This window comes from Pygocentrus nattereri, chromosome 5, assembly GCF_015220715.1.
Source record: "Pygocentrus nattereri isolate fPygNat1 chromosome 5, fPygNat1.pri, whole genome shotgun sequence".
In the NCBI taxonomy this organism is placed as follows: Eukaryota; Metazoa; Chordata; class Actinopteri; order Characiformes; family Serrasalmidae; genus Pygocentrus; species Pygocentrus nattereri.
Genome location: NC_051215.1, coordinates 30,188,011 through 30,209,176, shown reverse-complemented (window position 1 = coordinate 30,209,176; position 21,166 = coordinate 30,188,011). Strand labels below are relative to the sequence as shown.

Here is a 21,166-nt window from a genome sequence, read left to right as displayed (position 1 = left end):
TTAATTTTACATACGTTTACATTTGGCAATAAATGTGATGATTAGTGTGGAATTTACACATTTGAATCAAGTACATTTAATGCATCATTTTTGGTAATTGCAACTTTCAACATTTCCAGTCAAATTATAGGTTTTAAATTTAATTTTTTTTTTGGATTGATTTCAGTTTTTGACATTCAGTTCTTTACATTTTAAATTAATTTTTTTTTTTGATTGATTTCAGTTTTTGACATTCAGTTCTTTAAATTTTCTGTAAATTTAATGAAGAAAGGAACAATAGAAAAGGCCAAAAATGACTTGGCAAAAAGTCTGGCTCCATTGACTTACAATTAAAAGTAAAGCAGTTTTTTTCCTTCTCCTGTAAATTTACCACTTTGGAGATACAAGGTTTTCTTCCGAGAACAGTGATATTCTCTAACAAACTAAGTTATCTGTGTTTAATATAATGATTGCAATGCATATTTCAGTTGAATCTCGCAAACAACTCATTTGATTTAGTAATAACAACAATGTTTTGGAAAACATGAAAGAATAATTAATGATCACTCAACAATTTAATTAAAATCAAATCTCCAGTTTCTAGTGTGCAATTTAGTGCATAATTTCTATTTATTTGTTGAGTTTAGCGTGCTACAAAAAATAAAACACAAAATATCAAATGTCCCATAACATTTTACTTATTTTTTTCCCAATATGTTAAATTCAGCAAACCAGTAACCATGCCTTAAAATTTACACATAAACCATATATTTATGCTTAAATTCCATATCATGAAAATTCTCCTCACTGTTTTAGAACAAAAGACTTTGATTGATGTATTTTGGAAACACTGTTAACGTTTCAAGAAAGAAACTACACTGCAAAACACTTCGTTTTGAACATTTTGTTTTTGTAATGTCGTCAGGACCAAGGGCTATCCCCTTCACCCCCAGGCCTCCAACATAATACTATGAATAAAAAGAAATCTTTTAATACTGGCTAAACACTTTCAGTAACAACTGTTTTAAGTCTTAGTTCTCAAAAGATGTCAAACAGGAAAGAGTCTTCTGACACTGAGTTTGTGGAAGAGAGAAAAAAGGCTTCTTTATTTCAGCATCAGGTGGCACAGAGTCTCGAGAGACCCCAACTGCGCAAGTGCAGTGTTCCGAAAAACAGTTTGCATACAATTTATCTGGAGTAGTTTGATATCCCCCACCTTACTTTTCAAATTTTGATATTAGCTCCTTCTATAATAGGTGCATCTCTGCATCCATCAATTTGGCCATCGCATGATGAGCTCACTCCTAAATACTGGTTTCAGCTGGTTTTTACCGGTCTGCTCTACCTTTCAAGGTCAACTTGCCCCTCTCTTTGCTGGGTCAGTAAATACACACAGGCCTGCCAGGGCTTTCCTGTGTCTAGAATCTCCTATGCAGACAAACTTAGGCCCAACCTTTGTGAGAGAAGTAATATTCTCTGGCAATACTACCTATTTGGTTATTGATTACAATATCTAACTTATTTGATTACTGATTAAGGGAATATTTATTCAAAATCTCCATTAATGTAATGAAAAAATGAATCATTTACATACAAATGGCCGCAAATTCAGCCTACAGCAGTTTAGCCCAGCCCATTCATGCTGACATCAGAAGGGGTGTTTCAGCCCTTAATGCTTTTTGAATGAGGCTCAACGCAGGGCAATCAGAACAGCTGTCATTTACTCAGTCTTAAAGGCACAGAAACAAAAATAGCCTGTTTAACTGTAAAGTATAACAAAGGGCTGTTGAACAGTCACATAAAAATGATTTAAGAGTTTTTGTTGAATTATGTGAATAAACTGTAAAAAAATGCTTTGTTGTTTTAACTTAAATCAATTCAGCAACCTTTGAACTTGTAATAGCAAGGTGCTCCACCCACAGACGCACACAGAGTGTCTGAGTGTCAACACGTTAGGTCTGCTATCAGGCTAACAGCTATCAGGATTCTGACACGTTCATTTTGATTGTTTATGCACATGACTAATGTTTATGATATACTGGTTTTAATCTGTAAACCACCATGACAAGTCCTGCAAAGCATGCTGTAGCAGCTGGACTGAAAAAAATTTGTGTTGAGCATCACAGCATCGCAGTTTTATAACTAAAGGGTTTTGTGTAGAAGGTAGTAAGTGAGATATCCTCACATTTGCGCAGTGCATACCGCTTTGTTAACAGTGAGTGCCCCTTCATATCACACAAAAACAAGAATCTATCAGTCAAACGGCCCTGTCCTGTCAAAAAAGGCCGTTCTTGACCACAATAATCAATAAAATGCACACGAAAGTCTGGTTTGCGAGATTAACAGCAAGTTAACAGAACAGCATTCTGTAAACTTCAATGACTGAATCTTTACTTACATTCTACCCTCATTACAGTCATATACACACCAATCTCATGTGTTTCCAGCAAAAGCGCACTGTGATTCGTTAGAAGACTTATTTGCATCTCACAGCCTTCTCTGCAATTTTAATATTGCAATGGTAACATCGCAACATGTTAGTAATACACTCTGCAGCCCTAAAACGATGGAGATGGAGGTCAGTCAGTGGCTAACCCTTCAGCAAGGTCAGTGCAGTGTCAGTGTCTGTCAGTGCATTATTTACTGTTTCTCTCTGTGTCTGAGGAACTTTACACCAGTTTTACACACTGCTCTCAAGACAGAAACTACCTGAATGGAGGAAGGAAGGGACGAATGAATGAACCATTTAGGGTTGCGCAATTGGACTGACCCAATCAGCAGATTTATGCTCAAAACACAACATCAGCAACCAAACAATTTATTAATTGGTTTTCGGAAGACCTACGTTGCAATTTTATGATAGAAATCTAAATTCTAAATAGACAAATGCTTTAAAAGTGAAAAACTTTAAACACCAGTTTGTCCCATCAAAGAGCAATTAATGCTGTTTATCTTGCAAGTTTGATTAACAAGAAGTACAGAAAATGTGCCAGTGTGTTTCACATATTCATTCGGCCTACACAGAGTAAACTTTGAAAAGAAAGGCTACTGAAAATCGTCCATCAGCCAGTTTGGCTGGAAAGAATTCAGAATTGAAATTGGTCCCAAAGAATCATGATTGGGTCATGCCTAGAATGAATGAAGGCAAGGCTGGATGGATGCATGACGAGCGTAAAAATGCATCCACATATCTGATTGGTGATTCAACAGCTCTGATTCTGGAATGTTGAGATTGAATATAAATGATTCTAAACATTCTTTAAAAGTGTGGATTTCTGAAGTTCAATAAATAGTAGAAAAGTAGCTGTTCTATTAAGATTTTCATTTGAAAAAATGTTCCTCTCTTTTCTTGACATCAAAATAAAATAGGAAAAAGTGCCGAAAAAACTGGTTTGGTTGAAAATCAAATGTAAAATTTTCCCACTTTCATTAGTTAATCAACCAAGACATGTTTGGAGTCCACACTTTGCTTCTTTAGTTTAAAAGCTACGAATCTAACCTTGCTAACAAACACTGGAAGTCAAAAGTCACTCAAATCTTTTCTGTACACAGTTTCTCTCAACCAGCTTGACTGCATCTTCATTAGGGTCACATAGTCTTCTCAATGTGTTTAAGGACACAGTAACTCTAACTGTGAACTAGGGGTGCGGGAAAAAATCCATTCTTAGATGCAACGCAATGCGGATGTGAACGATTCTGAATCAATTCACAGAAGTCAAAAATCTATTTTCTAAATTTATAACAATGTTGAATGCATAAGGCGGAACTTGGTGGGTAAGTGCAGCACCCGGACAGTCTGTGGCGGCACATAACAAAAACACAACTGGATAAGCGAGAAATCTGACCAGCTCTGCATTTGCCAGGTTAGATCAGGAGTCACAACCCAAATGTTCAGAAAAGCCATTTTGTCCTTTCAACAAAGATCAAACCACTGTGGGAGCCAGAACATTTAATGTCCAGTATGTCTCAGAAGAAGAGCAGCTTATAGTAAAATGTCTCTAATTATTCGACTGTTTTATGAGACTGAAGTCGCTTCTTACTCTCCAGCTTCTTGTTCGAATTTTTCCATTCCTCCTTAAATTCTGACTGAGGCACTGAATGTAAATGCTGCACCATTTAAGGTGGAACAAGAGAATTTGAAAGAGAAGCGACTTGAGCTTCACAACTTTTTAGCGTTTGACAGCCTCTCGTTGCAGATTTAACGTTCCAAGAAACCAACTGCGCTGCTTATTAATGCGAGTAAGTCCATTCGTCTGAGCTAAATGTCTCTCTGCCTTTTTGTAGCTACTAGCCAGGAAAGACTGTGTTGCTAATTGACCTGCAGTATCGTTGAGAAACGGGGCTTTTGCGCTGTGCTGCGTGCGTCCTATTTTACTGACACAGTGACCCCTGACTCTCTACAATATGACCAAATCCGGAGTTATAAAATCACTAAAGAAAGTGGGCAGGACGGCTGCAACATGTGCTGCGTGGACATCCACTACCACTGGATCTTATTTCTCCTTAATAGCGCATTTTATCGCAGATGAGTGGCAGCAGCGTCTCATGTGCTCCAAACAAAAGCAGTGAATGAGAGTCTTCCAGTTCACTTACCACATCACTTCCATTTGTTTTATTAATAAAAGATATTGGAAATTCATTAAAGATCTTTACAAATACTTGGCCAAGTTGTCACACAGTGAGAAAAAAAGAGATCCTGTATAGAAAAAAAGATGCATCAAGATGCATCAGTAATCGTTTCATAATCACATCGCAGCCCTCTGAATCATAATCGAATCGAATCGTGAGGTACCAAGAGATTCCCACCCCTACTGTGAACTATAAAAATGAACAAAACATCATCGGGTAAGTCAGTGTTTCAAGTAGGCAGCCACTTAAGACATGTGCCTGACTTCTGAATACGGACTCCTCGTTGCGTCCTGCAGGCATATGGATGATACAGTTTATTATTTCAAATTTCTGTTGTTTCTTTTTTAAAAATCTTTTAAAACAGAGCCAACAAAAACTGCAAATATGACCTAGAGTTCATATGGCCGTGTGAACATGAAGGAGACCGTAATTCTGTGGTCCCCTATGTGGTGAAGTTTTGTGCATTCTTAAAGTTGACAGTAAATCATATTGAGTCATAAGCCACAAAAGTCTACACGATTTTAATAAAGGGCTGGATGCAGTTTGATCACAATGGGGGAGGTTTCGTTGATGTATTTACAAAGATGACTTGGGTGACTATTGACTTCTAGTGCTTATTAGCAATGTTAGCATCGTAGCTCCAGTGCTGCAAGTAAAATATGGGCACTAAATGTGGTCTACCTCTCTAACTGACCTGATCTGGGGTAACTGGAGAAAGATGTAGAGTTGATTTTTTGCCAAACCATTCCTTTAATATTGACAGTAAAAATGATATCAGTGATGATGATGATGATGTTGATGATGTCGATGATGATAATGAAAGAAATAACATTCACACCACAATGTAAAGTCAGATGTTATGTTTTTAAACTGTTTCCAGTGACCATTACATGCATCACAGGTCAGGCTTTCCCTAGTTTGCTCTCTAATGACGACTAAACACTGTGACGTATTTCAAATGTTACAGGACAGTGTTTTGAACCTAACAATTTGGATTTACAATCCAGCTGTACAGTACATCCTGATCACCGTGATTATTAACTGGAGATTTACTGACTCTAGATTAAGCATCAGAACTGACTGATTGCCAATGAGGTTTAATGGAAAGTGAAAGTGTATTGGCAGAATAAACGATGAGAGAGGAGTGAGAGAAATGGACGTAATGAGGGAGCGAGGGCAGAACAAACAAGCACAGTCAGTCTTAAAAAACAAGTGGAGAAAGGGGATTAGCAAAAGCAAGATTATTTAGGGAACCGGGAAGAGACGGAGAGATAATTGGAGGAAGAGGCAGACAGACTGCGAAGATTGCGTGAGCGGGGAACTGGATTTCACTGCAGCGTTATTTGGGCCACAGCCTGTTAGTTAATGACACCACAATACACAGAGGTGAAATTGAGCATGAATAGGCCGCTGTTTGTTTGGAGGTGGTCGTTTTCTTTGGTTAAGAGTTAATGGTCATCTGTTAATTGTTAACAACAGGTTGTGCCCTCGGCTAGCTACATCCGCCCTCTACACTGTACGCTGGGACTTCATGTTCCAAACACTACACACAGTACATGTTGGGAGGCCAATGATTTTGACATTTTGGTCCAAAATACTTGCGTAAAACATGAGCAAAAACATTAAAACCTGTAGTAGCTTTCTACTTACAACTAAGCCACAGGATTGTGAGTTTATTCTGCTCTTCGTTGCTTCGTTGCATCTTAAGAAATTATAACATGCATTTCTCATTTCAAGCTACAGAGTGTTCTGAGTAAACAACTGACAAGAAATTACAGCACAGTTTGCCTTCTGGATCAATGATTTCGGACATCAATATCATTAAATAAGACCTGAAACAAACATTTTTAAAAGTTATCATTAAAGTAATGATGGTTTGTTAGCTCAGTCATTCCCTCCACCAGTATTAACCAGTCCAACTCATAAGTTAAAGTGCATTGTTTAGCTTATGGGTTAGGCCATATTAAAAAATCTCAGCAAATCTATGGGCCAATTGTGTTTTTATTTATTTTTACTCAACATTTTGCCAGGACACAAAAAATGCCCATTGTTTACTGAAAATATACAAAGGCTGCTTCTTCTTCTTCTTTCGGCTGCTCCCTTTAGGGGTCGCCATAGCGGACCATCTGCCTCCATCTTGCCCTATCCACTGCCTCCTCTACTTTTACACCAACCATCTCCATGTCCACCTTCACTACATCCATAAACCTTCTCTGAGGTCTACCTCTTCTCCTTCTACCCGGCAGCTCCATCTCCAACATTCTTTGACCAATATATCCACCATTCCTCCTCAACACATGTCCAAACCATCTCAACCTGGCCTCTCTGGCTTTATCTCCAAACTGCTCCACCTTCACTGTCCCTCTGATCTGCTCATTTCTAATCTTGTCCATCCTTGTCACTCCCAACGAAAATCTCAGCATCTTTATCTCCGCCACCTCCAGCTCAGCCTCCTGTCTTTTAGACAGAGCCACAGTCTCCAAACCATACATCATAGCAGGACGCACTACTGTCTTGTAAACCTTCCCTTCACATCAGCCCTGACATCCGTCTCCACCCACTCCATCCTGCCTGCACCCTCTTCTTCACCTCTTTTCTACAGTGTCCATTGCTCTGGATGGTTGACCCAAGATATTTGAAGTCCTCCACCTTTACGACCTCTACTCCTTGCATCTTCACCTTTCCACCTGCCTCCCTCTCATTCACACACATGTATTCCGTCTTGTCTCTACTGACCTTCATTCCTCTCCTCTCCAGTGCAAACCTGTTTTTCATTGCACTGTGTTTCTTTTTTTTTTTTTGCTTCATTACAACTGATGAAAGCAAGATTACAAGCTACTGCATGCAAATAATATATGCAGTCAGCTAAAATAATTTCTCTTTAACTGTGATCTAATAAATGGCTGTAATAATAAACTGTTTTTTATTTATTTGCTTCAACCAGACTGATGACATCACCAGTTCACATATGCTACTGTGTGTACCTAATACCAGCGGTCAGCTAAAATAATGGCTCTAATAATTATAACCAGATGATTACATAATAACTGTGAAAGCCCTACTTTCTGTTGTAAAACTGCCTGTATCTTATAGGAACCAAAAACTTCCCAAAGCTTTTCCTTCCTAAAAACAGTTTCACAAAAAAGTTTCATTTACCACTTGTGCTGTCCAGTGATTTCTGATGATTAGAATACCATGTACACAGTAATTGGCTCCCAGCATCACGCTTAAGCCATATTGTTGTGCACAAGGTGTGGAACCGGAGGGTGAAGTGGTGACATGTTTCATAGTTTAACACTGAAGACAAACAACACATACAGCAGACAGCAGGCATCTCCACACACCCCTCTCCACATGATCACACCACACACCCATCTCTATTCTGTGCACTGCATCTGAATATGACTTTTTGCGGAAGGAAATTGGAGTCTTTCAAGCTTTAGAAATTAATGAACGTCAGAAATTATTAAAGATTGACTTAGAGAAGTTTTTATGGTTAAACTTTAATCGCAACATCGGCTCTGCTAGTGTTCACACCCACAGTCCATCACAATATTATGCGCACCCATCCTGCACTATACACCAACTGGAGACAGACTGCAAGGAAAGCAGACAACAAAGCCATGAGAGAACACTTTCAGCCGAAACTGCTCGCTAAAACTGGCATTGCAGTGATGCACATGTAACGACTTGTAAAGGGTGAGCTGGGAAAGGCATGAATGAGAACGCACACACGTTTCTCTCAAAGGCATTGGCTCAAACTAAATGTTTTGCACTGAGTCAGTAGTATGGAGGAGGCAGCAAGTGTGGGCTTGTGTCATAGCTATTTAGACTGGTTTTTCTGCTACTACTCACCACGCCAGGAACAATTTGCTTTCATCATGTCTCAAAGGATAGACCAGCCCTTCTGTCTGTTTTTATCCACTTCTTGTTTCGTTGTTCCTGGAGCCTTGGAGAGCAAAAGCAAGTTGCTACCTGACCAAGCCGCCCACTGCATCTTGAGGGTCTGGTGATAACTCTTCGCAATCTGAAATCTAGCTGCTCTCCCTCTAACCCTCCACGCACCCTGAAACTCCTTCTCTGAGTAAGGCTGATGTATTTAAGGCTGCAAAGTCTGGTTTAAATGCCAAGAATTCAACCTGAGTCATGGATTTTGCGTTCCCGTAGAAGATAATCTCTAGAGTAGAAGAACCTTATGGAGAAATTTAAAGTTTCACTATGACCAATTAAGAGTACAAAAGAGAACTAGGCATGATAGCAAACCAACACAGCTTGTGTTAGGAGAACTAGCAGGCAGGGTGAGTTTGCAATTACAATTCAGCCACGAAGCCCTCTCACCACATTGGCTGTCTGACTGTTATCTACTTATGTAGGCTGCATTTTTACATGTACAAGGTTACACAATTTCTCCAACACACCAAAATGACAAGCACTTGCTATCAACCACTGGGATGCACTCAGTGATTACTATCAACATTGCACAACCTCTACATATTCAATTAAATCACATCATCTGACCTAGATGGCCCTACGCTTCACCAATGACACTAGCCTTTAAAAACGCAATAGTCAGTTGTTTCTTGGACAGATATCACTTGGCATGTGTAGCACGGTGTCATATTCAAATCTGAGGAGGTCAACAAACTCTGTCTAGAGCGTGGGTGTCAAACTCAACTACTAAAAGTGCCGTATTAAAAAATCTCTCCAAATCCTTGGACCAGCTGTGTTTTTATTTCATTTTTATTATGCCATGACCCGAATGGGCCATTGTTTATTCAAAATATGACAAAACTGCAGCAGCAAAATAGGCACTGAATACATATTCAAAAATAATTCTAAATAAAAAACAATTGTTTTAGGTAGTTTTTTCAAAACTGCCCATTTGCTTAAATTAGACACAGGCATCTTTTCTTTCATGTAACTGCTAGACCCATAGATTGTTGTTGGGGGAAGGGGGTCAGAGTGCACACTACATTGCAGTGCATGCTGGGGACTGTAGTGCATCTCAGGGTGAAATGGGATAATTAGAATAAAACATTTAAAGAATTTTGCGGGCGGAAAATCACAGCCTTGTGATAGGCCTTGTGTTGGACACATGGGATCTGGAGTGACCTTGAAAAAGTACAGCATGCTTGTAAAAGATGTAACGCTGCAGATTTGCTATAACCTCTTAGATGGTCAGGTTACTACACAATTCCAAAAACTTATGAATAACCAGTTTGCATGGCTTTCTATGTTGTTGTGAATAATAAGCCTTGCAATGTAACAAGTGTGATCCTATACAATGAACTCAAAGCTTCATCCATACATTTCTCCCTTATACATTAAGTCTACCTAAAGAAAATCTCAGGTTTGCGTTATAAATAATAAATATGTGCTACAAGATGACAGAGACCCCTCCTCGTTTATATAATTTCCAGTCAAAAAGTCCATTAAGCTATTCATTTTTTCAGCGGATCATCTGCCTCCATCTTGCCCTATCCACTGCCTCCTCTACCTTTACACCAACCATCTCCATGTCCACCTTTACTACATCCATAAACCTTCTCTGAGGTCTACCTCTTCTCCTCCTACCCGGCAGCTCCATCTCCAACATTCTTTGACCAATATATCCACTATTTCTCCTCAACACATGTCCAAACCATCTCAACCTGGCTTCTCTGGCTTTATCTCCAAACTGCTCCACCTTCACTCTCCCTCTGATCTGCTCATTTCTAATCTTGTCCATCCTTGTCACTCCCAACGAAAATCTCAGTATCTTCATCTCCGCCACCTCCAGCTCAGCCTCCTGTCTTTTAGACAGAGCCACAGTCTCCAAACCAGACATCATAGCAGGATGCACTACTGTCTTGTAAACCTTCCCTTCACATCAGCCCTGACACCCATCTCCACCCACTCCATCCTGCCTGCACCCTCTTCTTCACCTCTTTTCTACACTGTCCATTGCTCTGGATGGTTGACCCAAGATATTTGAAGTCCTCCACCTTTACGACCTCTACTCCTTGCATCTTCACCTTTCCACCTGCCTCATTCACACACATGTATTCCGTCTTGTCTCTACTGACCTTCATTCCTCTCCTCTCCAGTGCAAACCTCCACCTCTCCAGATTCTCTTCCACCTGCTCTCTACTCTCACCACAGATTACAATGTCATCTGCAAACATCATGGTCCATGGAGCCTCCTGCCTGACCTCATCTGTCAACCTGTCCATCACCATTGCAAACAAGAAGGGGCTCAAAGCTGATCCCTGATGTAACCCTACCTTCACCTTGAAACCATTTGTCACTCCAACTGCACACCTCACCACTGTCTCACTATCCTCATACATGTCCTGCACCACCCTAACATACTTTTCAGCTACACCTGACTTCCTCATACAGTACCACAGTTCTTCTCTTGGCACCCTATCATATGCCTTCTCTAGATCCATAAAGACACAATGTAGCTCCTTCTGACCTTCTCTGTACTTCTCTGTACTTCCAACACTCTCAACGCAAAAATTGCATCTGTGGTACTCTTTCTGGGCATGAAACCAAACTGATTAATAAAGTTTAACTTAAAATAAAAAATAAATAAATAAATACCATTAATGTTTTTCTTTCAGCCACTTTTCATAAGACATCTTAAGAAATTATCTGTTGCATACACAATCGCAAATAGTTCAGAAACTGCACTTTCCACATAACTGTACAATAATTACAATATTCTACTAAAACTGTACAACAATAACTTTGACTTCTTTAATTTTCAAGATCGAAAGGGTTAAGTAGAGCGCTCCAAGGGTTAAACTTCATCGTTATGAGGTAATAACAGTATGTAGTAAGCTGTGGTGATGGGGCCACAGACACACGGTGAAGACAGAGGAAAAAGGCCTGAAGGGGACTAAGTAGAGTTGTCTCACTCTAACCCCACCAGCTCGCTTTGTTTACACAGCCGGCCAATCTCACGCTTCACACCTCCAACAGGTCCCACTATAGTGTGCTAACTCGAAGCAAGCGGAGATGAGATGACTAACATTTGCAGAGCTGTCCATGATGTTCAACGATGCACCGACATGCCCTTAAAATAAACAAGAGTCCACGCACAAGTGCAGAGTAGATGAAGGAGGGCTATTGTCAGAGGAGCAGAGTGCTGGTTTTGTTTAGGTCTAAGTGAGCATGTGGATTTGAGAACTTGAGAAAATGTGTGCATAAGAAATTCCCAGCTCAGGTCTAAATCAGCAGTAACTATCCAAAACTCATCATCAATTACTCACATGCACATTTTCACAGACTCTGCTCCCAAGTTACGCAAGATCCGTGTGTAAAGTGATGAATCATGCCAAAGCCTAATTCTACACACATCTGTCTTACATACAGATTCCGTCTGTCACTCTGCTTATTCTCTCTTTCTCTCTTTCTCTTTCTATCTACCCCCTTTCTCTCTGACTCTCGATCTATCTAGCTCTCTTTCTTTCTGTCTTTCTATCTCTCTCTTTCTGTCTTTCTATCTATCTAGCTCTCTCTCTGTCTTTCTATCTACTTCTCTTTCTCTGTCTTTCTATCTACTTCTCTTTCTCTCTGTCTTTCTATCTACATCTCTTTCTGTCTTTCTGTCCATCTACCTCTCTTTCTCTCTGACTCTCGATCTATTTACTTCTCTCTTTCTCTTTGACTCTCAATCTATCTACCTCTCTGTCTATCTCTCTTTCTCTGTCTTTCTATCTATCTCTCTCTTTCTTTCTATCTACCTCTTTCACTCTGACTCTCAATCTATCCACCTCTCTTTCTGTCATTATATCTACCCCTCTTTCTCTGTCTTTCTATCCATCTACCTTTCTCTCTGTCTTTCTATCTATCTCTCTCTTTCTCTCTGACCCTTGATCTATTTGCTTCTCTTTCTCTTTGACTCTCAATCTATCCTCCTCTCTCTTTCTATCTGTGTTTCTCTCTGTGTTTCTATCTCTCTCTGACTCTCAATCTATCTACCTCTCTCTTTCTGTCTTTCTATCTACCTCTTTCTCTCTGACTCTAAATCTATTTACCTCTCTATCTCTCTATCTGTCTCTCTCTTTCTCTCTCTTTCTATCTACCTCTCTCTTTCTCAATTTTTATCTATCTACCTCTCTTTCTCTCTGTCTTTCTATCTATCTACCTCTCTTTCTTGCCTCAAAATTTTAGGTGAGAAATTAGTGCAGTAACTATCTACAGGCCTTAGTGACAATATGTAATATGAACACACAAATAATCACCCATCTATTCTTTGTTAATCAGTGAGTCAATCTTTAATCTTTTTTTAATAAAGTAATTGATTTTGAAGGCGAACTCCATTTTTCCAAAATCTCTGCGTAATTAAATGGGTAGGATGTAAAAAAAAATCATTCAGAGTGGTTTGATGTGAAAGGCACTGTTTTGGTTAGAAGTCAGAATTGTTCACAGTGGTGGTGATAGGAACCAAACGTCCAAAATTTTCAATGCCTCCACAAGCTCCTTCACAGAAAATGATTACATGAAATGGTCATGAATATGCTCCATGGTGGCTGATACATTGATTTGCAATATTTTTTGAGACCACTGCTTTGGCCTAAACCCATTTTTAAATTCATTTATTGCAGCGAGGGAGCTAAATCACCAAGCCACCAGGCATTTGTATGATAATGACTGCTTATTAGAATGATTTTCCTTAAAAACTTAATTCAAGTCAAAAGAGAGAGGGACAGGGCCTTAACCAGGATCAAAATTTTAGTGTGGTCCAATTCTGCAAAAAACTGATCTACATCTCATCTTGAAAAAATGTGGAAAATGAGTAGCATCAATTTCGTCATCCATAACTGCCTTTTCCTTTCATCATTCCTTTCATCCAAAAGTCTGTCCTTACCAAACTGCTAACGTGAAGGTATGATACTCATACAGTTAATGACATAAAATACAGTCAAATTATTTCTTAATTATCTCATATGATGAACTGGCATCAATATGCTAGTTTTCAGTGAAGGCTTGTTGCAGTATGTTATGAATGCAATGCAAAAACATCTACTTGCTAAATTCTCATCTACTTGGTTATATTGCCAGCTAGAGAACCTGTAGCCTAAACTGACCAGCTCTTGGAGCAGATAATTAAATGAAGACTTGAGGCAATGGTGGAGAGTGCCATTGCTGATGCTAAGCAGTGATTGGAGGGGTGAGGAAAGTATGTCAGGGCTCAGCAGATTTACTTTACTTTAGATTTAGATTTACTCAGTGAAAGCACTTGCGGATTTACTAACTGACCAACCATTATACAGTGACAGTGCTCACAGAAAACAATCAAATTCCAATATCTTAAAAAATATGACAATCAATTTTCTATCCACATTTGATTGGGTAGGTCTGTGGAACCTGTGGTCACATCAAAGAGTAGGCCACCATGTTAGCAAAACAGAGCTACTTTCACATTAAATCTCATGAATGCAGATACATGAAAACACCCTTCTGAAACTACCGTGATCTAGACCTTGGTGCTTTCACAGCTAGTTACAGCCATGCAAGGGGTTCTGCTAAGTACCTGCATCCACAAAGCAAGTAATCTCTCTTCAGCCTCCAGGCTGAATCTTAGTTTCACTATGAAATTCCTCTCCAGAGCACATCTGTACCATTCTGCATGTAGGTCATTGATGTATAAGGATTTTCAGTAGGCCAATTTTAAAATACAAAAAATAAGTATATCAAATGCAATTGTTCAAACACTGAGAATGTTGTGAACCCATAAGTTCACTGTTAAATTATAGATTAAGTTATTTTAGCATTTCCTCATCTAGATGAAATGGCTGCGGCCTTTAAAATAAGTCATGTGGTGTGACCATGATTTATGTCAAAATGAATTCATTTCCTTGAGGTTTTCCTTCAAGTTCTCAGTAGCATAAAGTGTTTAGAAACAATGCATTTGCATTGCTTTTGAGTTTTATAAATAATGATCTCATGTTTTTGTTTTCTAAAAAAGTTTTTTAAAAGCCATTAACTCAAACATACTGCATCAGTGATTAACATTTCAGCCACAAAAATGTGATATTTTATTTTAAATTTAATACAATTATTGCTATTATGTGCTGCACCACATGATGAGGAGTCACTCCAAATTGCATGAATATCTTTAAAAATCTATTTAAAAAGATCAATAAATGGTAAATCCCATACAAAAAAAGATATGAATCAGTTTTTTATCATTTAAAAGGTTTGTCAAATGTTTCATAAACTTTTTGTTATTAAAAATCTTATCATAAATCATTACAAGTGCAGCACATTCATGGCTTTGTTTAGAACCAACATTTATTTGACTCAACAGTGGAATAAACTAACTTTAATTTTCAAGTCATTTTGATCAGAACCAAAAATCCCTCATTTGTAAAAGCAGGTGACAAAACAGGACAAATTCTATTTCTGAATTTCTTTTCTACTTCAAATTCTATTTTTATATAGAAACCTTTCCTTGCCGTTTTTTCTCTGGTACACAATAAAAGGATTCACAGTAAACAAATTAATTACTTAATGTGGTATCAAGTAAATTAACAATTTCTTTACTAATTAAACAATTACTTTGAATAAATGTTTTTTTTTAATCAAAGTAAACTGTAAAGTTGAGTACAGCTAATTCATTTGTTACCACAAAGTAATTTTTAGGTAGAACTGAAGAAACTTTTTTACAGTGTAGCTAAAACAGTAATGCAATACAGCATCATGCCATAAATCTGTGTTGTATAATTCATTTTCATTTTGGACTAATGATAGATGATAGTAGATGCAATGTTAACAAAAACATGCATTTCCTCTCGGTAATGAAAAAATACACAAAAGCAAATGTTATTTTTAAAAATTAAAAAAAAAATTATATTCATTCATTACATTCATTTATCTTCTCCTAGCAAGGTACTCTTGCTACAAAGTCAGAATTAACACACTGCCTATGGTGAGAGATATTTTATAATGGTATCTGGTAAAATAAATTAAAACAGTTTTATATATATATATATATATACTGCTCAAAAAAATAAAGGGAACACTTAAACAACACAATACAACTCCAAGTAAATCAAACTTCTGTGAAATCAAACTGTCCACTTAGGAAGCAACATTGATTGACAATCAATTTCACAGCTGTTGTGTAAATGGAACAGACAACAGGTGGAAATTATTGGCAATTAGCAAGACACACTCAATAAAGGAGTGGTTCTGCAGGTGGGGACCACAGACCACTTCTCAGTACCTTTCTGCTTTCTGGCTGATGTTTTGGTCACTTTTGAATGCTGGTGGTGCTTTCACACTCGTGGTAGCATGAGACGGACTCTACAACCCACACAAGTGGCTCAGGTAGTGCAGCTCATCCAGGATGGCACATCAATGCGAGCTGTGGCAAGAAGGTTTGCTGTGTCTGTCAGCGTAGTGTCCAGAGGCCGGAGGCGCTACCAGGAGACAGGTCAGGACAATGCTAGACCTCATGTGGCTGGAGTGTGTCAGCAGTTCCTGCAAGATGAAAGCATTGAAGCTATGGACTGGCCCGCCAGTTCCACAGACCTGAATCCGAGTGAGCACATCTGGGACATCATGTCTCGCTCCATCCAACGCCGCGTTGCACCACAGACCGTCCAGGAGTTGGCGGATGCTTTAGTCCAGGTCTGGGAGGAGATCCCTCAGGAGACCATCCGCCACCTCATCAGGAGCATGCCCAGGCGTTGTAGGGTGGTCATACAGGCACGTGGAGGCCACACACAATACTGAGCCTCATTTTGGCTTGTTTTAAGGACATTACATCAAAGTTGGATCAGCCTGTAGTGTGTTTTTCCACTTTAATTTTGTGTGTGACTCCAAATCCAGGCCTCCATTGGTTAATAAATTTGATTTCCATTGATTATTTTTGTGTGATTTTGTTGTCAGCACATTCAACTTTGTACAGAACAAAGTATTCAATGAGAATATTTCATTCATTCAGATCAGGGATGTGTTATTTGAGTGTTCCCTTTTTTTGAGCAGTGTATAAATAAAAGTATATATATATATATATATATATATATATATATAAAAATGTATGCCATCATTTGGATATAAAGCACAAAAACCGCCAGTCTATGACATATCTGTTATAGAAAACACTCTGCATCGGTTGCACCACATAATATTTGGTCGCATCGCATGATATTTTCAAGTTCCGCCAAAATTTACCAGCACAGCATTGGCCACCAAAAGAAAATAACCTAGCTTCCCACAAAAGGCAAATATGACATTTATAATGAAAGTATATATTTGTAGAAATCCATTCTTTTTTTGAGGTCATACCACATAATGCACAAAAGTGGCAACGACATGCCAGTCGTTAAAAGGTTATTTTTTCAGAAATTTCAAAGAGACTTCTGACAAAATCTGCTTGCTGTTTCCATGGGTCATTGCAATTTTGAACAGGACGACAAAACACTTTGGAAATCATAACAAATGGGATAAAACATAAAAATCAATAGAGAGTAATTTCAAAGAAGTTTTCAAAACACCAGTCATGGCCAGACGGTCACACCACATGATATTTTGATCCTTTAAGTAACAGGAAGACTACAATTAACTAATATTTTTTGAAAGGTTAAAGTGAGTAGATATGTGGGAGAAGTACTGCATTTATATAGTACCTTTTTATGCATTAAAACCTTTTTTAAACTGAAAAAAAAGTGGTCTGATAGAAAATTTAGGCGTCATGTCATTTACCCATGTATACGCAGGTATAGACGCGTAGTATAAGGATGGTCGCTTCAGGATGGCTTGGTCCACCACACAGAAGGAGCACCAAGGCTTTGTGCCAACATAATGGAGGCCAATCTTCTGCTTGTCCACTTTGGAATGGTAATGTGCGGGTTGCCAAGCGAGCGCAACACCTTTTTAGATCAGGATCTGATGGAGGTACATCAATAATTCAAATCGCCTTGGACAAGGGAACAAAGAACAGAGCAGCCTCCAGGCCCACAGTCTGGCCAAGCCCAATCACATACTGTACACCTGCCATAATATGACCCTTAAAGGGACAGAGACTGATGCTGCACTCCGGTATAAAGCAGAGATAGCGGTGATACTTCAACATAAAGACGTTAAGGCAGGACAAGCAGTCGTATTTCAAACATTACTGATATGAAAGCACCTCGCTTAAAACAATTCTCCTGATTATTTTTATCTCTAAAACCTTGTTGATAAAAGGCAGTAGTTTTTTTTTTGCCTCACCACTATATTGCTATCTGAACAAAGTTCTCAATCTCAATCTGAATGTTTTGTACAGCCAGTTACACTGAAAATAGTGATACATTAAAGTTATTCAAACACATACATAATTTCAACATTAATGAAGTACATTACAACAACGCAATGGCTGCCAAATGTGTGTAAATGAACGGCATTGTGTTCATGTACTGCATTAATGTGGATGTACACATTTAAATCAAGTGAATTCAATGCATTACTCTTTCCAGAGTACATTGTGAACCAAACAACAAGAAACCGTGAAGGTGCTGCATCCATATACTTTGTCCTAGGTGTCAAACTGATTAAAGGGGAATTCCACCAACTTCTCAAAATTCCTGCATAATTCAATCATTAAGTTGTAACTGAAGTTGATGTGAAGTGGTTCATTGCAGAGAAACTTTCCAACTCAGACTGATTTACAGTAGTGATGACAAGACAAAAAACAGGGGTCACTCTGTCTACAGTGCAAATATGGCCATTTGTATTACTATCCAAAATGACCAGCGAACGTATACATGAGTTTTTCATATGTTAATATGCTATGCTGATAATGGTAAAGTGTTGATAATCAATAAAAGCTTGTTTAGGTGCTATTTTGCTTCACAGCACCCTGCATGTGCCTCTCCGCCATTGACGGCTTTGAAAAAATGCAAGATTTTATCTCAAAATGACCATTAAACAGTGTGTCAGGCATCCGTATTCATAGCTATTTAACAGCTTTCTGTAATTACGTTTTTAGACGCAGTAAATGCTTCAGAAGCCTGCGTCCTATCGACACCACCTTGAACAATTTTAAATTGATGTGTCATTATAAAATAGAGCATTTCACATCAAAGCACACTGAATGAGTTTTTTTACATCCTAATGATTCAAATCTGCCAAAATGTTAAACAGTCAATGAAATTCCCATTTAATGCACTGCTGCACTGCCATAATGTTTGATTTACCAAATACTACATACAATATGTGGCCACAGCAGCAGTACAGTCTGTTCTCTAGCAGATATTTTGGCCTCTTTAGCATCCAACTGCTAACCTCATGAGAGTGACCAGCTGAACTTGGACCAGCGAGACACCTCACCTGCCTTGCTACTGAAACGAAAGTGCAATCTGATCTTATTTCGTCTGGCCATTTACCATCATGAGCGCAATATGGCTGTGTGCAGCTGCAGTCTATGACAAGCTGTGCACCCTATCTTGTCGTCTCTATGCAACCACCTAATCTGAACATTGATCAGAGGCCTATGCCGCTATACCTGACATCACTAGGGAAGAAAAGTGACACACATACACAGTCGTACACGGCAAAAACAATGGGTATTAGATGAAACTCAAGAAATACTGGGGGGACTTTTTTTTTGCTAGGGCTGGACAATATGACAATATATATTGTTATTGTGATACATCATGGTACAATACAATATCCTCATAGACATCGTCACACTTGTGGAACATTGACCAACTGCAAAATTAGTCCCATTTAACTGGACACAGGATGAAAAATATTCAATAAAAATCACTATCTTTGCAGTTTTTGATAGTATTTTTGAAATGTAGCACATACTGTCCACAGTTTTTGATACTATTTTTTAAATGTAGCACTACTGGTTCTTTTTAATTCATTCCAACCAATCAGATGTGAAATATTATGCATCATGAAAAAAAGTATTGCGATAATATACTTATGCCATATCGCCCACCTCTAATACTTTCTATAGAAAACAAAGCATCTAGGGTGCATAATGGACATCAGTCATAACACATTAAATGCAGTTATCTATCCTATACTTTCTCTCTGCATTTACCTTAAATATGCTATAGCATTCAATACAATCTTCATATGAATATGGTCCAAAACAATCAATGTTCCTAATCCATCAAAGCATATCCACTGAGTCTTTTGACATTCATTTTGAACCCATTATGATAATCAAAAGATGGGAGAGATGTTCTGTATCTGTATGTTTTTAGAGCTACAGAGTGCACCTCTGACATATGACACGGCTGTCTATGCATTTCTCCTCATTTCACTTCTCAATCATCTGACATTCATGAGAGAACAAAGATGTTTCCTGAGACCCACAATAATCAACGTTATGCAGAGAAGGATCACGCAAAAGCGCTTCACAGCACATTGGGTTAAACTAGAGCATCCATACTCTGGTCCTGGAGCACTCCTGGATCCTGCAATGTTTAGAGCAGGTGTTACCAGTCTTGTCCGCAAAGGGCCAGAGTGGCTGCGCAGGAGCATATCTAATTCCACTTGTGGTGTCAGTCTGCAGATGGTTGGTGAGTTAAATGAGGTGTAATTCTGCTTGGTTGGAATTAAAACCTGCAGCCTTACTGGCAGATTATGGATTAGACTGGTAACCCATTATCTCCATTAGGAGTGGACAACTCTGGTCCTGCAGGGCTGGTTTCCAGCACAGTGTGGTGATTTATCTGCCCAACCACACCTGAGTACATTCATTGGTTAACTGCCAGGACACCGGCCCTCCAGGACAGAAGATGTCCTTCCCCACCTGTATCTAAATATTAGAATATTAGAGGGTCGCTAGCTCTGGATGGGCTTGATATTTAGCCGATTAGGTGGACCAGGTGTTCTGAGAGCAGGAGGTCTCCAGGACCAAAGCTGGGCATCACTGAGTCTGAGGAGGACAACAGACACCAATACACACACTGTGAACATAAGTCAAGGGTGAATATGCGTGGGGTCTCAAACTCTTGCCCTGGGGGTCCAGCATCCAGAACAGTTTAGTGTTTGTTTGTTTTTTTTTTGGTTTTTTTTTGCTCAAACACACTAATCAGGTCTTTGAACAGGGGAATGACCAAACTCTGCTGGACCAGTCTCAGACCAGAACAGCACTGACCTCAAAGGTGGACATCATATACACATGACAATACAATTAATAGCCTGCTGCATATTTGAATCAAGTCGGCTGAATGAGTGAGGGGACCAAGCACGTACCCAGTCCTCGAAGTGCTTGCTCCCGTTCTGCAGCAGCTCCTCAAACTGGATGGTGCAGTTGGCCACGAAGTCGTCGTAGCCGATGGGCGCGTCGTGGAAGACGGACAGCTCAATCTTCTTGCCGCCGCGCACCTCTGTGACGAACTCGTCGTGCCACGCGGGGCTATTGGTCTTCTGCTTGGTGCTCGTCTGGCCCACGCGCGAGTCGTCCACGTTCAGCGCGATGTATGTGTCCAGCAGGAAGCCCTGCGTCTTGGGGCCCACGGCATGGCGCAGCGACCAGGCGGTGGGCTTCAGATCCAGCGCCTCGCAAATCTTTATCTTCAGCACGCCGTTGAAGACCACCATGGCGGCGGAGAGCGTG

At 39.2% G+C, this 21,166-nt stretch overlaps 1 protein-coding gene across 2 annotated transcripts in view; it reads right to left on the bottom strand.

Moving 5' to 3' along the window:
• prkceb (protein kinase C, epsilon b) overlaps positions 1-21,150 on the bottom strand; it is a 148,757-nt gene extending 127,607 nt beyond the window's left edge. For both annotated transcript variants that reach the window (XM_017690593.2, XM_017690594.2), the window contains exon 1: positions 20,803-21,150. In XM_017690593.2, coding sequence (XP_017546082.1) covers positions 20,803-21,150 — 348 coding nt within the window. The remainder of the gene's footprint in view (positions 1-20,802) is intronic.
• Positions 21,151-21,166: the final 16 nt, after the last annotated feature.